Raw genomic sequence first — 22,433 nt, forward strand, 5'->3', positions numbered from 1 at the left:
TGTTTATTCTGACTTTACAGCTAGAAGAGTGACACAAAGAAAACTTAAGCCACCATTGAATCCAAAGCCATACTGAAACCCTGCCAGACCCCCCCACTTGCAGTCATAGCCTGTGCCCTGCCCGTGATATTTATTCCCCTTCTCACACTGTTTTCTGTTTTCAAAACATTACCCTAGATGTCCAGCCAAATTTCCAACCCACATACAAATTCACCCCTGTCAGAGCAGACTCCTCTGGAAGTGGCAGACAAACAGCAGTTCAGTGTACGAGCTGTCCGTTTGGAGGCACAAGCACCTCCTGTGCATGGGAAGAACACACACCTCCTGAAAGAGGACAGAAGGTGAGGGGCAAGAAGTGTTTACGCACATAAATGTGGGGGAACTCGAGGCAGACAGCAGGAGAGACTGCAGGAGCTGAGAGAAATGGAGTCTTCAGATGGAACAGGAAAATTCACAAAACTGGACAGAGAGAAAAAGAGTAAGACCTGTAAAAGAAAAAGAATGAAATGAGGAGCTTGAAGAAAGTCATGAAAAATGTAGGTGAAAACCACCAAAAGACAAGATTTGTCATGCAGAAAGAAAAAAGGAACTAAGAAAAAATGGGATTTCAGGCACTGAGGTGTCAGGGGCTGAAAAGCAAAAAGCAAAGACTGTTGCTCCAAATGTATTAAGGCAGCATCAAACATGATGGTTACTAGTGCAGAAATTTTAGATAGCGAACCCAAGTCATTTATCTGCAGGTTGCAGATGATACCCAAAGTGAAAACCCCAAACCCAGAAACAAGAATACAAACCCAAGCAACCTCCACAACTCCCAAAGCCACCATACTCCCTTGCGGAGTTATTGATGAAGGGACTCCAGCAAACAGCACGGGTGTTGGGAAAGCCCTCTCCTGGCACAGCTTCCGCACGCAGACACTCAGACACTACGTAACTGCACAACCAAGACCTGCTGAACTGAATCCTACTCCGCACCCTGCAAATTTTCCTAATACTGGATTCCTGCAGTGATTTCATGGGGCTGCCAGCTTCCCAGAAGCAGAACATACATCACACATTTATGGAAATATCTTACAATGGCTCCTAACACTCCTCATAGCTGGATCCTACTCTTAAACTGCCAACCAAATGCCAACTCAATGCCTGTCAACCACACAGCAACTACCACATCCTGTCCAAACATCCTTTCCTACCTTTTGTACAATGATCTTTGGTCATTCATCTTTCCACTCTCTTGAGAGGGTCTATGGCACTGTATTAAGTTGCCTTCTTCTAGAAAACGTCTAAGAACCTGGCTCTCTGGCTAGATTAAGAAGCTGTTACACCGCGACTGGTCTTCGAGTAGCAATAGCAACGTAGACTATCCTTTGGTGAGATTTTTTTTTTTTTTAACCTACCTTTCTCCCATCAGAACACATTTCTTCTTCAGCAGGCATGCCAGGCTCTTCGCTGACTTGCTTTTCCTCCTCTTCTAGTTCTTCTACATTGTCTTTTGAATGCTGAGTTAACTCTTTGCTATCTAAGGCTTCCAATTTTGGCACGCTCTGACACTGCAGCCAAAGTGGAGATACATGATCATAACATGTATGCAATATGCGAACTGCGACACTGCTCACAGCCAGTGACTTTGGAAGCTGAAATCCATGCTGTGCATCACAAAACACGTGATTTTTGAACCTGTAAATAACAGTTAAAAAAAAAATAACATTGCCTAGTGAGATTGGCAGTGCTTGCTTTTATATTTCTTCATAAGTATTCAAATTGATGTTCTACACTAAGAGTCACCTAAATTCTCTTTTGTTGCATGGCACAGTCTAAGAAACAGAGTGTGATACCATGATATGCCTCCTGTCTTGTACAGACAGCTGTCTGTAAGCCCCTCCAGAAAAACTGTAACTGCGTTAAGGGGATCAAGAGCTGCAAAAATAACGGTCCTCGTAAGATGACAATGAAGCAGAATCAGACGACAGCTCTTCTACACAGTACATTCCTGGTAAAAGTGACTAATTTATGGGCAAATCCTACATAGGTGAAGTCACCAGCTGTTTGTGTTACATCAGTCTCAGCATCTTCCATGTAAAATCTAGAGAGATGCACAGATGTAAAGGTAATTTTGATAATCCACCGATCCTTGTGACAGCGTAGGGAACAGGCTAAGAGCAGGCACAGGAGGCCAACTTGCATCAAATCAAGTACCTAATTTGTGAACTTGGGATCTTTCATCACATACGGAAGTTTCTTGTTCATTACAATTCCTGCCCAACCAAAGCCAGAACAATTCAAATAATACTTATTTTTGGATAAGATCAGCTGGTCACAAGTTCTAAAAAATCTTCTAGTAAAGAAACATTTATTTTTTTAATTCTTGGTTGAAAACGTTAAGTGCATCTCTAAGCTGACCAACTAACACTAAGCCAACGGGCTCCTCCTGCAGGTCAGTCTGACATGGCTCAGCATCCAGCCTTCTAGTTACCTCAGCAAAGCTTACAGCAACGGGTCCTTAGTCAAGACAAAGTCCTTTTACCAATTTATTCCTCATGTTTGCAGAGTGGGAGTAGGAATTCCGCTCAAAAACCTTGTTTTGAAAAATATATCAGTTAAACGGTAATCTAATAAAAAAAACCATCTTCGATTCAGAACCCACTATGGAGGATATTTACATCCCAGGCTCTAGAATCTTTTTTATCTAACAGAGAACTGAGCACAAAGCATCGTTCACCACTTTGCAAGCAACTGTAACAGCTTAGAAACTATTTAATGCATCAGCACAAAACATTACTTCCAGAGGAATTTCAGTTCTCCGCATGAGTTTTATTGTTTTCCTTTAAACATTGTTCTGGCAGTAACAGGGTTCTACTCTAGCATTTAAAAACTGAAACTATTTATATATTTTTTTTCTATGTTGATACATATATAAAACACTCCTGTTTCTTTAATAAAAACTCTGATGTAACCAGTACCTTCCTTAGCAACAAGGTGGTATGAAATCCATCAGTTGGGAGTCTGTAGAACGAATGCTATTTGACATGAAAAAAGATCATGAGAAACTGGTTCTTGGTGTTTACTTGACTCAGGTAGACCAGGCCAGGCCTCATTGCAAATTAAGGATTTCAGTATGCTGTACCTTACTTTCTTCTTCAGATTGGCCCAAATACAGAAAGTAACATTTTTATCCTTTATGACTGCCTGCATATTTCCGGTTTCAGAATCTTCATACATATTAGCTGTCTACAAAGTAAAAAGCCAATTAAATCATGTTTTCTTCTTAGTTAAATCACTTTGATTTACTAACATTTACACTTGAATAAAAAAAGACACATAGGAATAAAAATACAAGTTCAAGTATGTAGTATTTATGTACTAAAACATGACAGTTATAAACTCAAATTTCTTTGTTATGGGATCTTACATTACCCCTTCAAGGGTACTTCCTATATCTCCCTTAGTCATTTACCCTCAAAAACACTTCTCAGGACAAGTTTTAAAAAAAAAAAAGACTTACCGAGCAATAAAGCACTCCTATCCTACCATCACCACACAGGTTATTTTATAATTTTGTCAATATCATCAAACTTGTGAAACAATAATTACATTGGGAGTTTAATCCTAAACTCAGTAAAGGCAATCAAGAATTTAACATGTTTTAATTTGCAGAGGGTTTTGATAGTGAACACACAACTGGTTCGCTATTTCCTTTACTCCTTTTCCTGATTTTATTTCCTCTAGCAATATTCTTTTGCTAAACATACTTACATATATGATTAATATACTTAAAATAGCAAGCAAGATCACTACCTATACATGGAAAATCAAATGCTAAATCTGGAAACTCAGATACTAATCTCTGTGACAATTTAAGAACAAACAAAAGCCACCATCACGTGCATTGCACATACTACAACTTCAAAGTAGTAAATCTTACTTTAAGCAGGTGCTCAGTAGCTCCATTGTACTTCTGATGAAGCAGATTCTGCAATTCCAGAATAGATTCCTGGTACTGGACTGTTTCTTTTTCTGTTAGCTCATTTGGTGGTGTGTCCAGTAAAAGAAACTGCAACTTCTCCATTAACTAGAAGACATTATATGTGGGAAAAATATCTCTGTTTTGACACCACCATTAATATACTGTGTGTTCTGTGATAAAAAAGGAGGCCAACTTGCTTCCTTTGTACCTAAACATATCTTAGTCGCAGAAACAATCTTTTTCTATTATATCTCTAGAAATTGTGCTAAGCCAGCATTGTCCGATAGACAGTCAACCATGCAAAGTGCTGGAAATTCCAGGGTCAAGTCTGCCATCCTTCATTCCTCTAGTCCAATTCCTTCATTCCTTAGCCTGCGGGCTGTGAAATCTTAGCTTATGAAACAGATCATTTATGGAACTAGATTGGTCATACAAAGAAACCTTTTGGTCAAAAATTAGTTTTAAATGAAGAGTTTACAGCTTTATTTTGGAACCATATTTTTTTATAGTAATAATCACAACTATGTCATCTTAAAAAAAAACCAAAAAAAAACAAACCAGAAAGACATAGAGCAATTACACTTTAATTCTCAGAAAAATCCTTAGCATGAAGTTTGGAACTCTGCCATAACATTGTTGTCTTCCACTACACGCTAATATCTTAACATCTAAATGCTTGTACAGAACTAAAAAATTCCTAGCTGGCCAAAGTGACCTGCAGCACTGAAACGAAGGGAGGATCAGATTATAGGTTATGCTGCCCTTCCAGACTTGCCAAACTCTTCTCCCTCTCAGCCTATGGAATCGCAGGGCTGGTGCTCATTAGAGGTGTGGCAAAGCAGCGGCAGAATTGCAACTACTCCTGTCTTTTTTATATTGCACCTTTAACATGGTCTACCTTGACAGTGAGGTGGTCCCTGTCAACTCTGAACTCCTGATCTCCATGATCGCACAGTTCAGTGTTTAACAGTTTCCTCTAAAAACATGTAGAACAGGAAAGTAATGCTCAGGTATTTTACACCCAGAGCAGACAGACAATCTTTTTGACATCACCTTGCATTTCCAGTGGGGGCAAAAGAAAAACGCCTGTCTTCCAGTATCACGTAATACTCTACTGAGCACACAGCACAAGGTAGTATGCATGTACAGGGCCCAAAGTAGCTGTACCTGCTTCGGTGTCGGATGAGAAACATACAGCAGGGGAGGAAGCGTGTGTGTGTGGGAAAGACGTGACAGCAGGAGGAAGAGTGGCGAGAAGGAACGGAAGCGGGCAATTGCCAGGCTTTTTGCTTGGGTCACAGCGCAGAAGAGAAAGGTGAGAGTTCTCTGTTGAAATGCTCAGAAAGGACCGGCACTTTCCCCGCTGGGTCAGAAAAAGGCGTATGTGAGAGGTGAAAATTGCAGGACCCAGCAAGCATGACAAGATAGCAAATCTAACGCTCAGAACCAAACCAGCCCAATGAAAGTCACATCATGCATGCGACTTGCCCCCCCAATTTCTGGAAGACCCCGTTTAACTTTCTGAAAAACACTATAAAGTTAGCATAAATTAAAATAAAACCCTCCATTTAAGGAGCAGCCACAAATTGCTTACGATTGCCTCACAAACCATCAATGGTTGGTGGCTTGCATTTTGGGAAACCTGCTCTTAACTGGCTGTTAAGTGTTACACAGTGAGGCTGCTGGCCACTGAAGCATCTGTGTATGACATGAGCTTGTATGTTCTGGCTCAAGACTGTCTGAAGTGGACACAGCTGGGAAGACGGATGTTGGAACACTACAGCTCCATGTAGAAACATTGCACACCAATCCCTCAAATGCACCGCATATTTAAAGTCAATAGTCATCTCCTTTAGAGTTAACAATAAATCAGTAATTAAAGAAATGTAAAAACTGAAGAAAAACTTCTGGGGTTTGAAGGCTATAGCAACTTCCAGTCATTTGGCCACCAAAAAAAAAAAAAAAAAGAAAAAATGGAAGGAGGAGGGGGAGGGGGCTGTTAAGATATGTTCTGGTAAGCTTAAACTGAAAAATACCATTTTAACACTTACATTTAGCACCTGTTCTCCCTTCTCCACCACAAGTCGAATGTCCTCATTTTGATCTTCACGCCATAAGCTCATGAAAGTATTTATTTCCTGCAGTACAGTTGGGTCAGGACTTCCATCACAGCTGAGGTAATGCTCCCACTACAGAAAATGTTCAAAATAAAGTAGATATGGGCATGTGGTGCAAATGAATATCATTATTGCAAGAAAAACAAGGATTCTAAAAGACAAATATACGATAGTGATACATTCACACCTGCATCTCAACAGGAATGTAATGGCATCTGGTTTATCATTGTGCCAGAAAAAATGGTTTACTTTGGTATTAATGTGTTAAGATACTCCTGCCCACCTAACATTTGCTGTTTATGCTTACTCCTTTATCAGCGGTTTCCGTTCTGCTAGGTAGAGCTTGCACCTCTACAAAAAGCAATGAATTCAGTACCTGACACAAATGTGGGGCTCAAAGAATAAATGACTGAGAACATAAATGAGGAACCGGTGCAGGTGGAAGAGGCAGATGGTTCTCAGACCAGATACTGCCAACAAAACTGAAAATTCCTACACTGGCAATAAAGCTGCTCCAGAGCCTTCTACTCCAACAAGTTTATTCTTCCTTTCTCTGCCTCTAAAGGAGATTTCTTCGTCCTTACCAGCACCAATTCAGCTGTTACAGAAACCTCTGGTGGGAATGTGAAAAGGATTGAGTGTTTATTTTTTTTATAATAATGTTATTTTCAAATCAATTACTGGTCATTCTTGGGGGGGGGGGGGCAGAAATAATAATCAACGATGACAGGCCAAACCCACTTAACTCTATACACAAGCCTAACATTGGCTCATAGGATCACCTTACAACTATAATGTAATTTTTTTTTATCCATATAGTAAGGTATTAAGGAAACCTTGCCTCCCTGTATACTGTGAAGATTAATAACGCAATGTTACTGAAGATTGCATTACAACATAAAATGTCTCTTTTAAAGCAAAAGCGCTTGTATAATTGCATTCCCAACCACTTCCAGAACCATTTACACTGACTTCAAAAAAAGCAATAATAGGTGAGTGCTCTGGAAGCTCCTGTATAAAAGATTGATCAGTCTTCAGTAATTAAAACATCTGATTTCTTTTTTTGTACATCTTTGCACTTAAAAGAGAGCTTCAGTTTCATCATCAGGAAAGCACATCCCTGAGAATAACAGCACTTGTTCTTTTAAGAAAAAGGATAAATTTGATGAACATTTGTAAGCGTATCTGTTAATCTGCATTGAAATTGTTCAGAAAGGGACATGGAAACTCAGCATTTGGTAATATGTATTTCTTTTGCCCTCAATATTCATAACAGCAGACTAGTACAAACTCTGGTATTTCCCATAATCTACCAGCATTTTATCTGAAGATTTATTTTTAGAATAATAGTTTTACTTTGCCATTGCTTTTCAAAACAAATAGATTCTTATGTTTCTCCTTCTGAGAAATAGTCTTCAGAACCATCCATACACAACAACTGTCCCCTTTCAAAATGACTGACAGATTCTCTTGTTCACAAGGATAATAAAGTCAGAGCTTGTTATCAACTGAAAAAAATAAAAATCATCCAAAGATGTCAAGACCTAACTGTGAAGTTATCGTGCTGCACCCTTGTGGCAACCAATGCTAAGGGCACCCTGGAAGAGCATAACCAGCACGCCCAGGACTGACTGTTCCCTCTGCAGGGCTCCCGCAGCCACATCTGGAACGCTGTATCCAGTTTTGGGTCCCATGGTACAAGAGAAAGAGTGGTAAACTGGAGAGTCCAGAGGAGGGACATTAAGAGGCTTAGGCTACTGGGTAAAATGACACATGAGGAAAAACCAAGCTTTGTTAGTCTGGAGAGGAGCTAATTGCAATCTACTGGTACCTAAAGAGGGGTTATAGAGAAGCCAGAGGCAAACTTTCCTCAGAGGTGCACAGGGATGAGGTGCCATGACAACCAGGCAACCATCACAAGCTGTAACAGGGGAAATGCCAATAGCATTTGAAGAAGAATTGTTACAATGAGAGTAATAAAGCAGTCAAAAGGGCTACCCAGAGACACTGTGCTATCCCCAGCCTTAGAAATTTTAAAACACAACTGAGCACCTTGATGTAACTTCAGAGTTTGCCCTGCTTTGTGCAGGAGGTCAAACTGTATGAATTTCAGAAGTCCCTTCTAATGTGATTTATCCTATGATTCTAAATTTGTTCCGCAGAGGCTTTGTAATGGATTAAGCGATATACAAGACAAAGAGAAAATCCTTGTGTCCGCAAGTCTATTTAACCTCACCTGGAACCAAACTGACCAAATCTCTTATCAGACCGTTACTGAACGATGTTTCTGCAAGATGGATTCACAAAAGTGAAATGTTCTACTAGGGTATTTCCATCCCTTACTATTTAAAATTTAACTTTACAGGCATATAGTACTAGTGGGTGATTATTCAACCACCATGTATGTCACCCTAAATTGCAGACATTAACTCTTAGCTGCATTTTCATGTATTTTCAGCCCTGATATCTGACCCAGAGTTGTGCCATATCCTTCAAAGTTTTGGCCAACCTCTCTCCGAATGATGACCTGTGATATCCAGAAACCACTGGAACAATTGTCTCAAATTCTACAAAAATATTTTTAAGGCTTGGTAGAGCTTTTTTGTGGAATGTTTACAAGTAGAATGAATTAAACAAATAGAAAAGGAAGGACAAATACCAGAACATCTGAAATTACAATTCCTCTTGACTGCTGGGGTAAGCTGTGGGGCCCTCATACTTCGATCCCCCAGACAGGTTCCTCTTTGCCCATGTTTTATTTTCCGTGTATGCCAAAGTATAGAAGATAGAGCAGAGTGAGGATGGCCGGTTACTACCTTGAGATGGAACTTGAAAAGCTGTCATAGCACACACCTAAATTCAAGAAATGGAAACTCCTGGATCCTGTAAATGGAGACACAGCCTAAAGTCTCTTCATTGTCGAACTTCTACAACAAAAAAGCTTACCTTCGCATATGCTCTATAATCCGTTTTCCACTGCTGTGCAGACAAAAACTTCTGTTCCAGTGAATGAAGTTCTGCTAGTTCAGACTCCCTTCGTTCCTGATCCTGTTAATAAATAAATAAATAAATAAATAAATATCTCAGACAAGTTAAACTATTTGGTTTACTTCTTACAATTATTTTATATCAAAGAAAAAAATTTGGGATATTGGAATGAGTTATCATTTAAACAAATCCAAACACTGATAATTTGCTTTTTTAAGAAATGTTTAATTGAGAAGATTGCAGTAGTTAGCAATATGTTATTGTCATCACATTAGTTGCTGAGCCATATGATAAACATAAAGTGTCATATGATTGTTAACCTCTCACTTGAACAGTTTCTATATCATCACCCTGGAACTAGCTCTAATGAGAGCTGCTAAAAAAATGTAAGCATGTGTTGGAAAAATGTGTGCAAGATTATTTTATTTTTTTCCTTATAATTTCTATTATTTTAAATTCCTTTTCTCCCCAGGGGAAAAAAATATTCTGTGAAGGACAAAAGGCACAGGCAAGAGTGACTTTTCTGGGAAAAAAAAAATTTAAAAAATTGCAGTAAATATTTTTTTTTTGAAAACACAAAAAAAAATTAGATATTACTAATCAGGTTTTTTTCTGAATTCCAGTCTTCTCAGAAAAATAAATATACATATTCTAATACACACACATATATATACGTGCAGACACACAAATCAATGTATCTACCCTAACATATAACCACTTACAGAATTTATACCAAAATTTTCTTGCCAGAGCTGTACCAAATGTTATTATGGGGAACACAAAAAATACATCCAATTGAAAGTATAGTAGAAATGGGGAGGGGGATAGAGGTATTTATTCAAAATGGAGTATCACATATCGCAAAAGTTAAAGTATTTAACCACAGCAGCTTTATGTATCAAAACCAGGCAAGACTATCTTGTCTCAGGGAATTTTTCTGAATCAAAGCAACACTAAGCCAAACATTTGCTTAGTGAAAGAATACTATAGGAAAAAAAAAAAAGAAAAGAAAAAAAATCAGCACCATTTCCCTTGGTTTCCCATGCATTATGTTTTATTACTAACCCAGCTCACTACTTTCTCAACTCGTCGGATCTTATATAAGAGAACCTTTCAGTGGCCTGAACAGATATTGCATGATTAAAATTAATCTAGTGATACTAGAAAATTTCCTCTATATTGTTCCCAACACTAAGGACATAAGGAAATTAATTTCTATTCCCACACTAAATTAGTAATGTTTTACAGACCTTGTCACAAGTTTAGAAATAGGATTAGATTTTTTCAGTGAGTACAAACTAACTTTTGCCTTAAGCTTTTCCATCTGCTCCTGTTCAATTCTCTCCTTTTCAAGTCTTGCTGCTGCTTCTTGTTGAGCTTGAAGCTTGGCTTCCTCTGAAGATTGGGAAATATATCAAGAGCACAATTATATTTTGCTTAATAAACGCAGACAAATTATTTTGTTATTAGCTGTAATGACAAAAGAACCATAATAACGAGCAGCACAAATGTGTATCTTATATTGCGCAGAAATCTTCCAAATGAGCCAAATTAATTTGAATCATAGCACTAAAACACACTACCTATGGCGCTACTCCTGCCAGCCTGTGACAATACAACTGGAGACAAGGATCAGCAAGCCCTCTTTTTCCCCTCAGAAACCATCCACAAAGGTTACTAGTGATTAGTAGTCACTTACTATTACTAGCAGTCATAGCATACCCAGGCCCCCACCAGGCTGGATTACTAGCAGACAGGGAAGTAGAAGAGGTAGATCTGATGTTCAGACAGGGGAATCGGGTTGTGATACTGAACTCCGGAAGCAGACACATTCAGGTGGTGAGGACAGGTAAGTCACACAACGGGGATTTCATTTTAAGTGATACAGTGACACACAACAGAAAGATCTTGAAGAAGTGGGTGGAGAATCAGTCACTCAGTAGAGACAGAAGAAGCCCAAGCAAACTACACTTTAATCTATGCAAGTTTGTAGTCACCTTAACTGCTTACTCCTTCACAACACCAGCTAGCCCCCTGCCAACAGAATACTTCCATGGGCTTTCTCTGGGAAAAGTCCTTTTCAGAGAATTTCTCTTGACTATTGATAACTAGGCTTGAGAGGAGACGGAGGGAAAAAAAAAAAAAAGAAATGCAATGTTTTGTGGTTTTCTAACTTGCTGAGAATATTTCAAAAGGTAATGGTAAAAGAGAAAAGAAAAAAAAAATATCTAATTCTTCCAGCCATCCTCCTTCCCAAGTTCCTAATCACAGTAGAAATAACTACAGAAAAGAGTATAGCTCTAACAGGAAAGTGAGATGTGGGAGGTGGTAACAAGTAACACAGAATTTGGCCCACACAAGGAAAGAAGGATGGATCACCTGTGTTTGTGATACATATCAGTACACACATCGTTTAGGAGATTACTTTCTGTCCATTTAATTAAAATACGTGATTTGTGCCATCACATTCCCTGTAAATGAATTGCACAATACCTTCCTCTTTCAGCCTCCTTTCTTCTTCTTCTTTCTGTAATCTCAGTTGTTCAGTTTTGCTCACTTTCTTTTTGCCACCGGACTTAATGTTTGCAATAAATTAAAAGAAAACAAATGTCAATATTAGTTTAATACATTTTGGGAGGTATTCGCCCTCTATAACTTCGCCCTTCTAATCTGATCCCTGAATTAAGATTTTAGGCTCCCTACACAGTTAATGAAGCCTCCAGAATAGCAATCTACATCCTTGACTCAATTTTCTTCTCAGTTTCATGATGCAATATATGCTCTTACGATTAATATATTAGTCTATGCTAGATGCTCCTGAACATGGCCACACTAGGGGAATATTAAAATCTCTTGTTTTAATGTGGAAATTGAATAACAGGCAGATCTATTAATAAAGTGGATATTACAACTTCAAACGTTTTGGGAAATATTCAGAAATGTATTTTGGGATATAGGCAAGTCTGGCATTTAGAAGTCTAATTCACAAGATAGCAAACAAAGAGTTCTCTTTACTGTCATAAAATCCTAAATGCAACTCAAAGCAGTTAACTGTTCAACCTCTAGGTTAATCCTACAATAACTATATTTTAAACGTGGGTTTCTCAAAAATTATCTTCCTCACCAATTCTTTGCAGCCTGGGTACACCTTTTAAAAAAATAAAAGCCAAGGTAAGCAACATGCAAAATGTACTGTCCTGTAACAGATTAACCAAAATAGAACATTTATTTTTTTGTCCTGTAATTCATAGCACTCATAGTTTCCTCACTGATGATACACATAAAACTTTGATAACCGAATCTGTGCACATGAGGCTACATTGTCTTCAAGAGACTTGAACAACTACGATGTGGAAAGCATAATTCTCTTTGGATTTGAAGATTCAGATTTGGCCCCTCACTTTTTTCCTCACTAGCAAAAAGGAAGATTCCTAAATCAGTTCCTTCTGGTTAAAAAACGAAAATGTATTTTTATTACTCTTCTTCCAGTGAAAATGGAAAATCTGCTTGTTTCAATTACTTATAATCACTTTTTAGTCAACTTCTTTTCACATGCTTACGACTTAACATAGTACTGACAAAATTGACATGCACAAGGAATAAATTTGAATGTGTTCTTTTTTGGAGGAAGGGTAAATAATTTCATTATCACAGAATTAAGAATAATCCACGGGCATGAATTTATGCAATCCAGTTTCCCCTGGACTTCTGTCTGTTGTCCCCCTACCCACCATGATCTGTGTCCACTCTGTGTCTCGGGGCCAGGACACTGGCTCTCTGCCCAGACATCCGCTGCCAAGCAAAACACACAGCGGCTGTGCTTGCCACCGTCTCTCTAGTAGTTCTGCAGGAACACGACCCGGCCTCCTGGCAAAAGGCACGTAAGCTGAGTCTCCTGGAGACGCCTGTTCCTCTTTCAAATTTGATTGAGCCTGACCAACTGGCTCAGAAGAAATACAGATTAAAAAAAACAACCCCCCACCTTTTTCTTTTTAAAAAGCACATTTGCATACAGTTACGTGTCACAACACCTTTATTATGACAGAACCTCTTAAAAATAATGTTTTGCAGACATTAAGTCCAGAAGTAACTGATGCTTACTTTAATTACAGTATGGAGCGCTTTGTAATTTTACTCATTTAATTTCCAAAAGAACAGAATTGCGCTGGCACACTATCTACACAAACACTGCAAGGGTCAAAATGCTGTATGTGAACTAGAGCATATTTCCATCTACCTACCTTTTTTTTCTTTTTTGGACCCTAGAAGATCGGGGGGGGGGGGGGAGGGGAATGGAGGTGGGAGGGAAAAAGGAAAGTGAGCATCAGAGAACAGGGTATCAAGTACTAAGGAATAATTAGAAAATAGAACTACTCTGTAAAATTAGATGAGATTAACTATTGAAAAATTATAATTACAATAATTTTAATATTACAGAAAATTAGTCACTAACACATGACTCCAGACCATCATAATTTATCAGGCTAGATTACACTTATGGTTATAGAAGTGTATCTACTTATTCCCACTGTTAAAAAGTTAATGTACAACAAATACATAATTTAGTTTGAGATATGATTTAGTAAAAAAAAAATGTTTTCTGAACTGATCAACTGATACTGTGTGCTACTCCTAATAACACTAAATTACATCATGCGATGACCTAGAACACCATTGGAGTCTTTTCTTACTCATGGGGAAACTGCACGTAACGTGAAAAAATGTAATTAGGATACTTTTCCAAATGACTACAGGAAATACAAACAGGTTCTAGAAAGCCAAAAATCCAACAGTAAATCCCTTATTTGATTTACCAAACAATTACCTTTTCTGTGCAATATCTAAATATTGCCGCGTGGATTTACATAACTTCAGCGTGATTAATTACCCACATGAGAACGCGCCCTGAGGGCTGGTGAAGGACAAGACAGGCCATGCAAGGGACCGCAGAGGAGTCTGCCCTTCAGAGGATTTTTCAAAGCCTTAAATCTTTCTTTTCCATATACCGGTAGCCCACGCGGAATACTTCAGCCCAACCCTTACCCACCCCACCACCTCATCAGCGTCTCAAGGCGCCCGTTACCGCTGCTCTTGCAGGAACGCAAAGCCCTACGGCTACACCCGCACTAGGAAACCGCCCGGGCCCACCACCCAGGTACAGGCCGCTGCCGCCCGCCCGCCCGCAGAAGCGGCGGAGGCAGCGGCAGCAGCAGCTAAGGGCGCAGGTGCAGCTCCGCGGCCATCCCCAGCAGACCGCCCCCTCAGGGCCGGTGCCGGCAGCGCGGTCACCGGGACCGGGCGGCAGCAGCAGCCCCGGCAACAAACCGCCGTAACGGCGAGACGCTACCAATCGCCCCGCGCTCACCATGGCGGCGCCGCCGCGTTGCCTAGGCGACCAGCCCCTCTTCCCACGTGCTCGCCGCCACCAATCGCGTTCTTCCTCCCAGCGCCCCGCCCCTAGGCGCAGCCGTGTCTGCCGCCCGCCCCCAGCTGGCCGGGAGAAGGGCGGTGCCTGACGTTACGGCATTGCCGTAAAGCGGCGCCAGTGGGGATTACGGTGCGGAGTTGGTGAGATATTGACCTTCTCCTTCTCCCCTTGCCCCGAGGGCCCCGGCCGGGGAGGGGGCGCGGGGGCGCCGGGCTGGGCCTGGCTGGCTGACGGAGGGAGAGGGACGGGCAGGGCAGGGCGACGGGCACTGGCACTCGTAGGCAAAGCAGGGGGAGGAGGCAGCCCGAGGAGACGGGCCCCGGCCCCTTCCCCACTAGCGCCGTCTGGGGAAGCTGGGCTGGGTTCCAGTTGCTTTCATTTACAAAAATAAACATAGGTTTACTTCGTTACTAACGCATTATATATATATATATTTTTTTTTTTTTTTTACGTTACATTTTGCCAGTATGCACTGGCTTCAATTCGTAGTGCACGGAAACGATTTTTTAAAAAGCTAAATTTATGAACGCAAAGGAATTCCTACAGTTTTATTTTTTTGTATATATTTACCACTGTATGTACATATGCACGGAGCTACAAATGTTCCTGTAGCAGAGCCCAGAGAGGGAAGCAGCCGGGCAGAGAAGTGCGAGCACTCGGAAAGCAGCCGATGAGGAGCGTGCGGACAGACGAGCGCTGCGGCGGTTGAAAGGGTTGGGAGGTTTCTTGGTTTGTGTTTGAGGTGAGGACGGATGGAACGGGAGATGAGAAACTATAGACAGAAAGAAAAATTAAGCCAGAAGCAGAGGAGACAGAGTAAAACCAGAAAATAATGGAGTTGGAGCAAACAGGGCTACAGTAAGATGAAGTCTGGTTAGAAACTGTAATTCCTCTGGAGGATGAGGCTGGGATTTATTGACTCCCGTGGAAGGCTAATGTCAAACTGATTATTCTTCAGGTAAAAAAAAAATAAATAATCAGACAAGAATAAAGAGTTCACTGAAATGTGAGAATGGCCAGTTCTTTAAGAGGTGAAGTGTTGAATCTATACAAAAATGTAAGTGTCTTAAATGCCACGAGCACTTTCCTTAACCAGACAAAACCCTTTTACTGTGCACTCAAGCTATAAAAAAAAAAAAAATTTTTTTTTTTTTCTTCAAGCTGCTGTACCTTGGAAGGGAGTATCCCAAAGGAGCAGACTACTTTAGAAGCCGTTTGAAAGCAGCTTTTCTAAAAAATAAAGATGTGAAAGATCCTGAAAAAATTAAGCAACTAATTGCACGAGGAGAATTTGTTATAAAAGAATTGGAGGCCTTGTACTTTCTCAGAAAATACAGAGCTCTGAAACAGCGCTACTACAGTGACGACAATCAATAACTGGTATTAATGACTTTGCATGTAACAATACAAATCCATAAAAATAAACAATAAAAGAGTTGTAACCTCAGAAGAAATGAAATGTAAATCTTTCCAATCCATCTGAAGTACAAATGAGGACTTTGCTTCCCCTTAAATATTCGCCTGAGGGATTTGGGGGTTGTATTCTATGGGCAATATTTTTTTCTCAACTACTTTTGACCTGCTTGAGCTAAATCCTCATGCATGAGAAGAATTTTGCAGGAAGTAGTGATAATGTGATTTGGTTCTGTTTCACTTTGATACAGATGTTGAACAGACAGCTCTTCTTACATTGCCCGATAGCTGCGTGATTGAATGCTGACTCAAGGTGCTACACTTGTCACTTAGAAGATTAATCTGGTTTTGAAAGTCTTCCACGTTGAATGATTCGTTTCCACCATAAATGAGCACCTTGTCAAGAGGAAAGTAAATTCTTAAAGCTTTTAACTACAGCTGTGTAATGTGCAGGAGTCATGTCAGCAGGCTGGCGGAGCTGCTTGCTGTCTTATTTTGGCATCAGGAAAGGGGTGAATTTGAACAATCATGGTTTAAGCACTTAAACCCTAAAGACAACTCCTGCTACTACTGTTTCTGATGTTGTCTAACTATTGTAGCAGGAATGTAGAACTTGATCCTTTCCCCTGGAAGAGGAGTTTGACTGTGGATGTTTGTTCCATGGCTAACTCTGTAGACCTTGGCTTGTCTTGGCTGTAGACAAGACAAATTTGTGCCACAACTGATGCTCTGCATGTACGATGTTTTGGGTCCCCCCTCCTCCAAAGAACTAAATGTTACTGAAGATAGGACAGAAATAATCTTTGAAATACAGGCAAGTAATTACTGCAGTAAAACTATTGGCAATAGCAACAGTCCTTACACATGTAAATTCCAGAGTGGAATAAAAAAAAAAATTAAGGCAAATTAGACCATACGCTACCTTGTGATGAAATAGATGTGCTTCGGTTTGTAGCACCACATTGATGTAAAAAACAGTCCTTCCACGTCGACCTAACTCTTCTACAGTATGTTGCAGTTAAACCTGTTCTGAAGGAATACCTCTGTATACAAAATTTAACCAACTCTTCTCAGTAACTGATAAAAGATGATCCAGACACGGTAACAAAGGGCCAGAGTGTAAGTTATAGAACAGCAGCAGTTTCACGCTTTTTTCCCCCCCATAGGAGACAATCGGTACTAAAGAATGTCTCTCATATTTTCTGTAAGTTGATGGAAGGCATTTGATTGATAGAAGAAATGTGCACCTGGGACTGAACACAGAGTGGCTCTTCAGAGTATTTTAAGTTTGTAGACTAATTCACACAAAGTCTGCTATTAGACTAAGGAAAACAAGGTCTCTGGCTATGACTGCAGACGGTGCAGGCCAAGCAGCGCACCCCAGTGAAACGAGAAGCACGATCTCACCCAAAGCAAAGCTCTGCTCCTCACAGACCACGGAATGCAAAAGCGGTAGGGACCAGAGGAGATGGATGAGTATGATAAAGCATTTTGTCAAAGTGTGGCAGCACCCCTTCCCCAAGGAAGCGAACACCAGCGGGCAAAACCAACAGCTTTGTGACGGGCAACGAGAAGTACAAGAAATAAACTGAGAACAACTGCCTGATACATGCAATTCATGGGATGCTCTGTTACAGACATGAGGTGCTGAAATTCTTGGAGAGAAAAAGGAAACTGGGACAGAAACTCACAATAACTATTTTTTATTACATTACAATAAATAGGAGCAGTACAGTTTGACAAAAAAATGACAAATTCCAGATCACCTCACAGCACGTACTCCTAAAAACATTAAAAATTTTAAAACAAACAGTGGTCTTTTTTTTTTTTTTTTCTTTTTTTAACTTAATGTCTGGTATGACCAACATTCCTAGGTCACGCAACCAAATGATGGAAAAACTGGATCACACTGCATATGTTCCACATCAAATAAAGCACAATGTACAAAATGTGCATGTTTCCGTTTACACTATACAAAAATAGTTAAAATACATTCCAGGTAAACATATTACATTAAGAAGTCATTCTAGTAAGAAGTTGGCACTCAAGAGGAAAAAGCAGAAGTATTTTCAACATGAAAACACAAGACAGTGGAATAAAGAAATGTTAGGAAAGATTTACCATCTATGTAGCTTTATGTAAACTAGAGACAAAATGATTTGTTTACAGTTTGATGGTCTTTGAAGGTAATAATTGTATTGCTTCATAGTACAGACAAGAGTGGAAGATTGTGTGACAGTATTTACCCATTACAGAGATTCCGTTATTGTAACGAGATCTATACAGTGAAATGTTAGGTTAGCAAAAATTTTTGGGTGATGAGACTGGGCAAGGGAATTCAATTTCAGTTTTGAGAAAACCAATGATAAAGCTGTTTACCAGAGTTACATAAAGCTACTGTAAGAAGGTGTTACTCCCTGACACATGGCAATTTAATGTAGTAACGTGGTAAGTGATTCACATGTTCATTTAGTAGTTGCTATCAGAACAGACAGCATCCAGGGATGTTCTTTGAAAGCATTTCAAATAGGGAAAGACGGAATAATTAGAAGATCAACTTGTGCAAGCTGCAATCCAACATGCTTCACCAAATCTCAACAAGTATTAAGACAAAACAGCACAACAGTGGCAAGGATGTGTATTTTTCCTTTTTTTTTTTTAAAGTAAAAAAGGGCTAAATAGATTTTGTACTAATTTAATTAGATTGGTAGCTACAGACCACATTTACTGGGAAAAAAACCCTATTTTATATATAGTTTTACATTAGAGCTATATAAATCCACATTTGATGATTAAGACATTGCAGCTTAAATCTCTCCAAACAGTTTTTAGTTAAATTAACATAAGAATTTTAGACCAGCCCTAATTTTACATGCAGTGTGACTCAGTTACCAAAAATCTTCAAGTAATCTTAAGATTACTCCCATTTGGCTCAAGGTATACTATCCACTTTTCCTACGTTCTTCATATATAATTAAGAGTGTCTAAAAATGTGCAAATAACTGTCTCCAAAATGTTTTTACCTTGGAAGCTATGTTTTGCGACATTGCAACATTAAGAATCTATTCTTATTCTTGTTGGTCCTTATGATAACGTTAGGTTCTCCTATTACTGTTTTTCAGAATATTTCATAATCTAAAGTTTATTTCACATCGAAGCTGAAAGGGAGGGGGAATCTGGGTTTGGTGGAGGGTGGGAAATGGGGGGGCGCAGGCAGGGAAAGGCATTATTTCTCTCAGCCACATTGAAATTAAAGAACACGCAGCAATCCAGACAGTATACATCCCCTGCCAGCTTTGCAGCTCTCCACCTATGAGAGGCACTGTGGGGTTTTTTTTGTAGAAGCAAAAGAATACTTTTCTCATGCAGTTGCACCTTTGACATCATATAAATGGTCCAAGTTACACAGGTCTATGAAAATTGGACTGTGAAAAATTTCCACATCATTGTTTAGGTATGCCTTAGGTTAGGGCAATGCTGCTATTCCCTGTTCCAAACTTTCCAGTGTCCTGAACTATCCTATTTCAATGTCTTGTGTTTTATTTTCTTGGGTACACCAGAGTCACATTCTCAAATTTTACTCTGCAGCTGAGTTAGGTGCTGTGAAGAAGTGCACCTTCAGGAACCCAGGCCCTAATGAAACGATCAAACAATGCAACGTTTACAGTAAGACAACAGGAACTGGCAACACTGGAATTACTGGCTCTTACTTTAGTGCAGAATAACTAGACTACTGCAGTACCAAATATGAAAGCTTCTGCAAAAATTCTGCATTAATTCCAATCAGGAAAAAAAGGCGGGGGATGGGGAGAGAGATCACAAGAGAACTTAATCACAGAGAAAGACGACATTAAAATCTTGGTCTAGCTTCATGACAGTCTAGACACTGGAATGCCACTCACCAACCATTTAATCTGTGCAACAAAACTAGTACTTCACGAACATCACACAAACAACATTGACTCTGGAAACCATGTTCTATGCTGACGGTTTGTGCAAATTCCACACCATTTTTATGGCATAGTGGATTTCCAAATTATTTGCATGAAGCAGCTAAATTCAACTCATTCACTCATCTGATGTTACTAGAATTTCAAATTCCTCCCCTATTTTGCACAAAATCGGCATTTGGAAATATTTAATGCCACTCTTGGGGAAAAAAAGAACAGTTTTACTCGCTATATAATTTAGTATTCATTCTGATTTAATTCTTATGGTAAATTCTGGATCTATGTATGAATTAACCTAAGAATTTGAATCAACTTATCTGTTAAGGCTTTCTAGTATTTCCTAGAGACGCTGAGGGTGAAATCCTGTACCTACTGAGCAAAGCTACTTAAAGGTTTGCCACTGGGGGTCAGGAGAGCTAGGATTTCACCTTGGTCTTCAGACACAAAAAGTTAGTAAAAGTCTTAAAGCAATGCATTAACAATAGCAAATCAACCTAATTAGAACTTTTACTTTTTCCATTGCCAGATGTGCATTGTTGTCTTTTTTTAATTTTTCTTTTTTTATAGAAAAAATAGAGTATTTAAGGAGTGACCGTGACAAATTGCAGTGAAAAATCTTTTTGTGAAAGTAGTATCTTTACATTCATTAAAGTTGATCTGAAATGCTACAAGACTAGATGCCTAGAAGCAAAATCTACAGGAAGACTATAAAGGCTTCTGGTCTCTCTATATTGCAGTCAGTCTAAAAGAAAAGAAAGGCTGAAGTGAAAGTCTCTTTTGCTAACTAGTCCTTTTTCCCAACCAGATTTAAAAACCAAAAAATTAAAGGGGATGTTAGAATGTGTAGAGCATCATTTCATTGTTTGGTTTGCACACAGAACAGAAGTTCACAATCAGTAAGAAAAATAGGAAGTTAGCAACTGTGCATGCACCAAAGAGTCCTAAGACAGTTCTCAGGTTTTTGTGTGTTTTTTGTTTTTTTTTTTTTTCTTTCACAGGCATTGCTAGTTCAAGAACCAACAGTCAAAGAATACTGGCACTTTAAGAGGAATGAAGTTTCCACTGTCATTTAAAACAAGCATTCAGGTAAAGCTAACAGGATCATGAAGCAGAAAGTAAAGTAATGCTAAAACAAATGCTAATAATTTAGTGTAATGTACAAAATTACTTAAGTACTTCTTAAGAATAAGGATAAATTGTATTTACATAATTATACACTTTGTCTTTGTCTTCTTTTTCTTCTTTTTACCATCTTTGCTCATCTTCTCTTTGTGTTTTCTGATTTCTCGAACTAATGTATAGAAGGCATCATCAACACCCTGAAAAGATACATACACGCACACATTAAGATCACATGAAGAGACTTACATGCCTGCTCAGGTACAGCCTGTTTTCATCTGACCTGATCAGGTGAAGCGTGCTCAATCAGCCGTCTGTTTTGCTGCCTGCCAGGAGAGGTTACACCGTCTTCTCCTTTCTGAGGCTTTTATAACATCCCCTTGAGTAGACTGTGGGTTGGAGGAATTGGTGGGGCAACAGTCCTCCTTCCTGTTTCTTGGAAAGGGATGTACGTGCTGGGAAAAACATGTTCAGATGGAATGGGAACTACAGTTGTCTCCTGTCATGTAAGACGAACATGTCTGACGGCATTACTGTGCACGGGCAGAGGGGCCTGCAGGAGGGCAGCTTTGGGGAGTGGGCTGCCATTGCTTGAACAATGAATTAATCCTGGCTACAGGCTGTTCCTCTCCTGAGTTCTAAGGAGCACTGAAACAACTACCCGAACAAACTGGTTTGATGCTGCCACCAGCTAGCACCTGCCTGCCCTCTTTCTCAGCTGTTCCCCAAACTGGGCTTACAGCAGCCTGCAGGTGAGGTACTGCTCAGGGGTTGACCACAGATACTCCATAGCTCCAAGGACATTACTAATGCGGTAGGGAAAGTAATTTCATGTACTGCCCTCTTCTCCATCTCGAAGAGGGCACATGTTATCCCACCTCAAAGAAAGTGCAGGTACCACACATTTAGACTATAACTATGTATATGGTTACCACAGAATAAAGCTGTGAAGAATTAGTTAGCTTTGTTTATGCCCTAATAATTTATATGCAGCTTTAAAAAGTAAATACAAGTATCTGTAGCAAGAATTCAATACCAGAGAGATAGTTATGATTAATCTACATATTCAGGTCATTTCTCAGGCACACTGATAATCACACCATGGTTTTATAAATCTGTACATATGCAAATCAGTCAAATCAATCCCTTGTTCCAATGATAAGTTATTTGATAAATCATTCTATTCAACTTACATAGTTAAAGACAGCGAACACATAATCTATGGTGCTGTATCATGTACAGTCACTTAAATTCTCCACAGCTCCAATAGTTACACTACAGACACAAAGGCTAATAATGTCTTTTGAGGTGGGGTGGGGGTAACTGCAGCTGACAAAAATTATCTCTGGTCAAAAGAGACCAACACATCTAAAAGCCCAATATGAAGCATTATCAAGTACCATATATACAGTATACTTCGTAACAACCTATTTACATGAAACAGTTTATTCTAT

The 22,433-nt window shown here is 39.5% G+C and overlaps 2 protein-coding genes across 25 annotated transcripts in view; one reads left to right on the forward strand and one right to left on the reverse strand.

Moving 5' to 3' along the window:
* The window catches only part of KRAS (KRAS proto-oncogene, GTPase), a 53,977-nt gene that overhangs the window by 9,644 nt on the left and 21,900 nt on the right, over positions 1-22,433 (reverse strand). For 8 of the 21 annotated variants that reach the window (XR_008573997.1, XR_008573998.1, XR_008574002.1 and 5 more), the window contains 7 exons: positions 11,563-11,644; positions 10,373-10,464; positions 9,028-9,129; positions 6,016-6,153; positions 3,923-4,069; positions 3,125-3,228; positions 1,398-1,677 (listed from right to left, as the gene is read on the reverse strand). Coding sequence is in view for 16 of the 21 variants with exons in the window: in XM_054802668.1 (XP_054658643.1) it covers positions 1,398-1,677; positions 3,125-3,228; positions 3,923-4,069; positions 6,016-6,153; positions 9,028-9,129; positions 10,373-10,464; positions 11,563-11,644 (945 nt within the window). In the remaining 5 variants the exon portion in view is untranslated. Of the gene's footprint in view, positions 1-1,397; positions 1,678-2,473; positions 3,229-3,922; positions 4,070-4,532; positions 5,328-6,015; positions 6,154-8,740; positions 8,935-9,027; positions 9,130-10,372; positions 10,465-11,562; positions 11,645-12,800; positions 12,937-13,310; positions 13,332-14,434; positions 14,515-17,597; positions 21,180-22,433 lie in introns of those variants that run through there. The other 13 variants (XM_054802788.1, XM_054802769.1, XM_054802778.1 and 10 more) reach the window with 11 other exon arrangements.
* On the forward strand, positions 14,580-17,720 carry ETFRF1 (electron transfer flavoprotein regulatory factor 1). Of its 4 annotated transcripts, XM_054802879.1 has the most exons (4): positions 14,597-14,637; positions 15,456-15,554; positions 15,659-15,877; positions 16,162-17,720. In XM_054802879.1, the coding sequence occupies exons 2-3, from the start codon at positions 15,510-15,512 to the stop codon at positions 15,872-15,874; spliced, it is 261 nt and encodes an 86-aa protein (XP_054658854.1). In that variant the 5' UTR covers positions 14,597-14,637; positions 15,456-15,509; the 3' UTR covers positions 15,875-15,877; positions 16,162-17,720. The 4 variants fall into 4 exon arrangements, with proteins under 4 accessions (XP_054658836.1, XP_054658854.1, XP_054658863.1 ...); XM_054802861.1 differs by having other exon boundaries at positions 14,580-14,637; positions 15,659-17,720; XM_054802888.1 differs by having other exon boundaries at positions 14,617-14,639; positions 15,459-15,554; positions 15,659-17,720.

This window comes from Grus americana, chromosome 1 (genome assembly GCF_028858705.1).
Source record: "Grus americana isolate bGruAme1 chromosome 1, bGruAme1.mat, whole genome shotgun sequence".
NCBI lineage: Eukaryota > Metazoa > Chordata > Aves > Gruiformes > Gruidae > Grus > Grus americana.

Excerpts from the sequence above, each read along its gene's own strand:
- ETFRF1 (XM_054802861.1), top strand. The coding sequence starts at position 15,510 with ATGGCCAGTTCTTTAAGAGGTGAAGTGTTGAATCTATACAAAAAT. Across the intron at positions 15,555-15,658 it reads TGTTGAATCTATACAAAAAT|CTGCTGTACCTTGGAAGGGA; the intron begins GTAAGTGTCTTA and ends TTTTTCTTCAAG.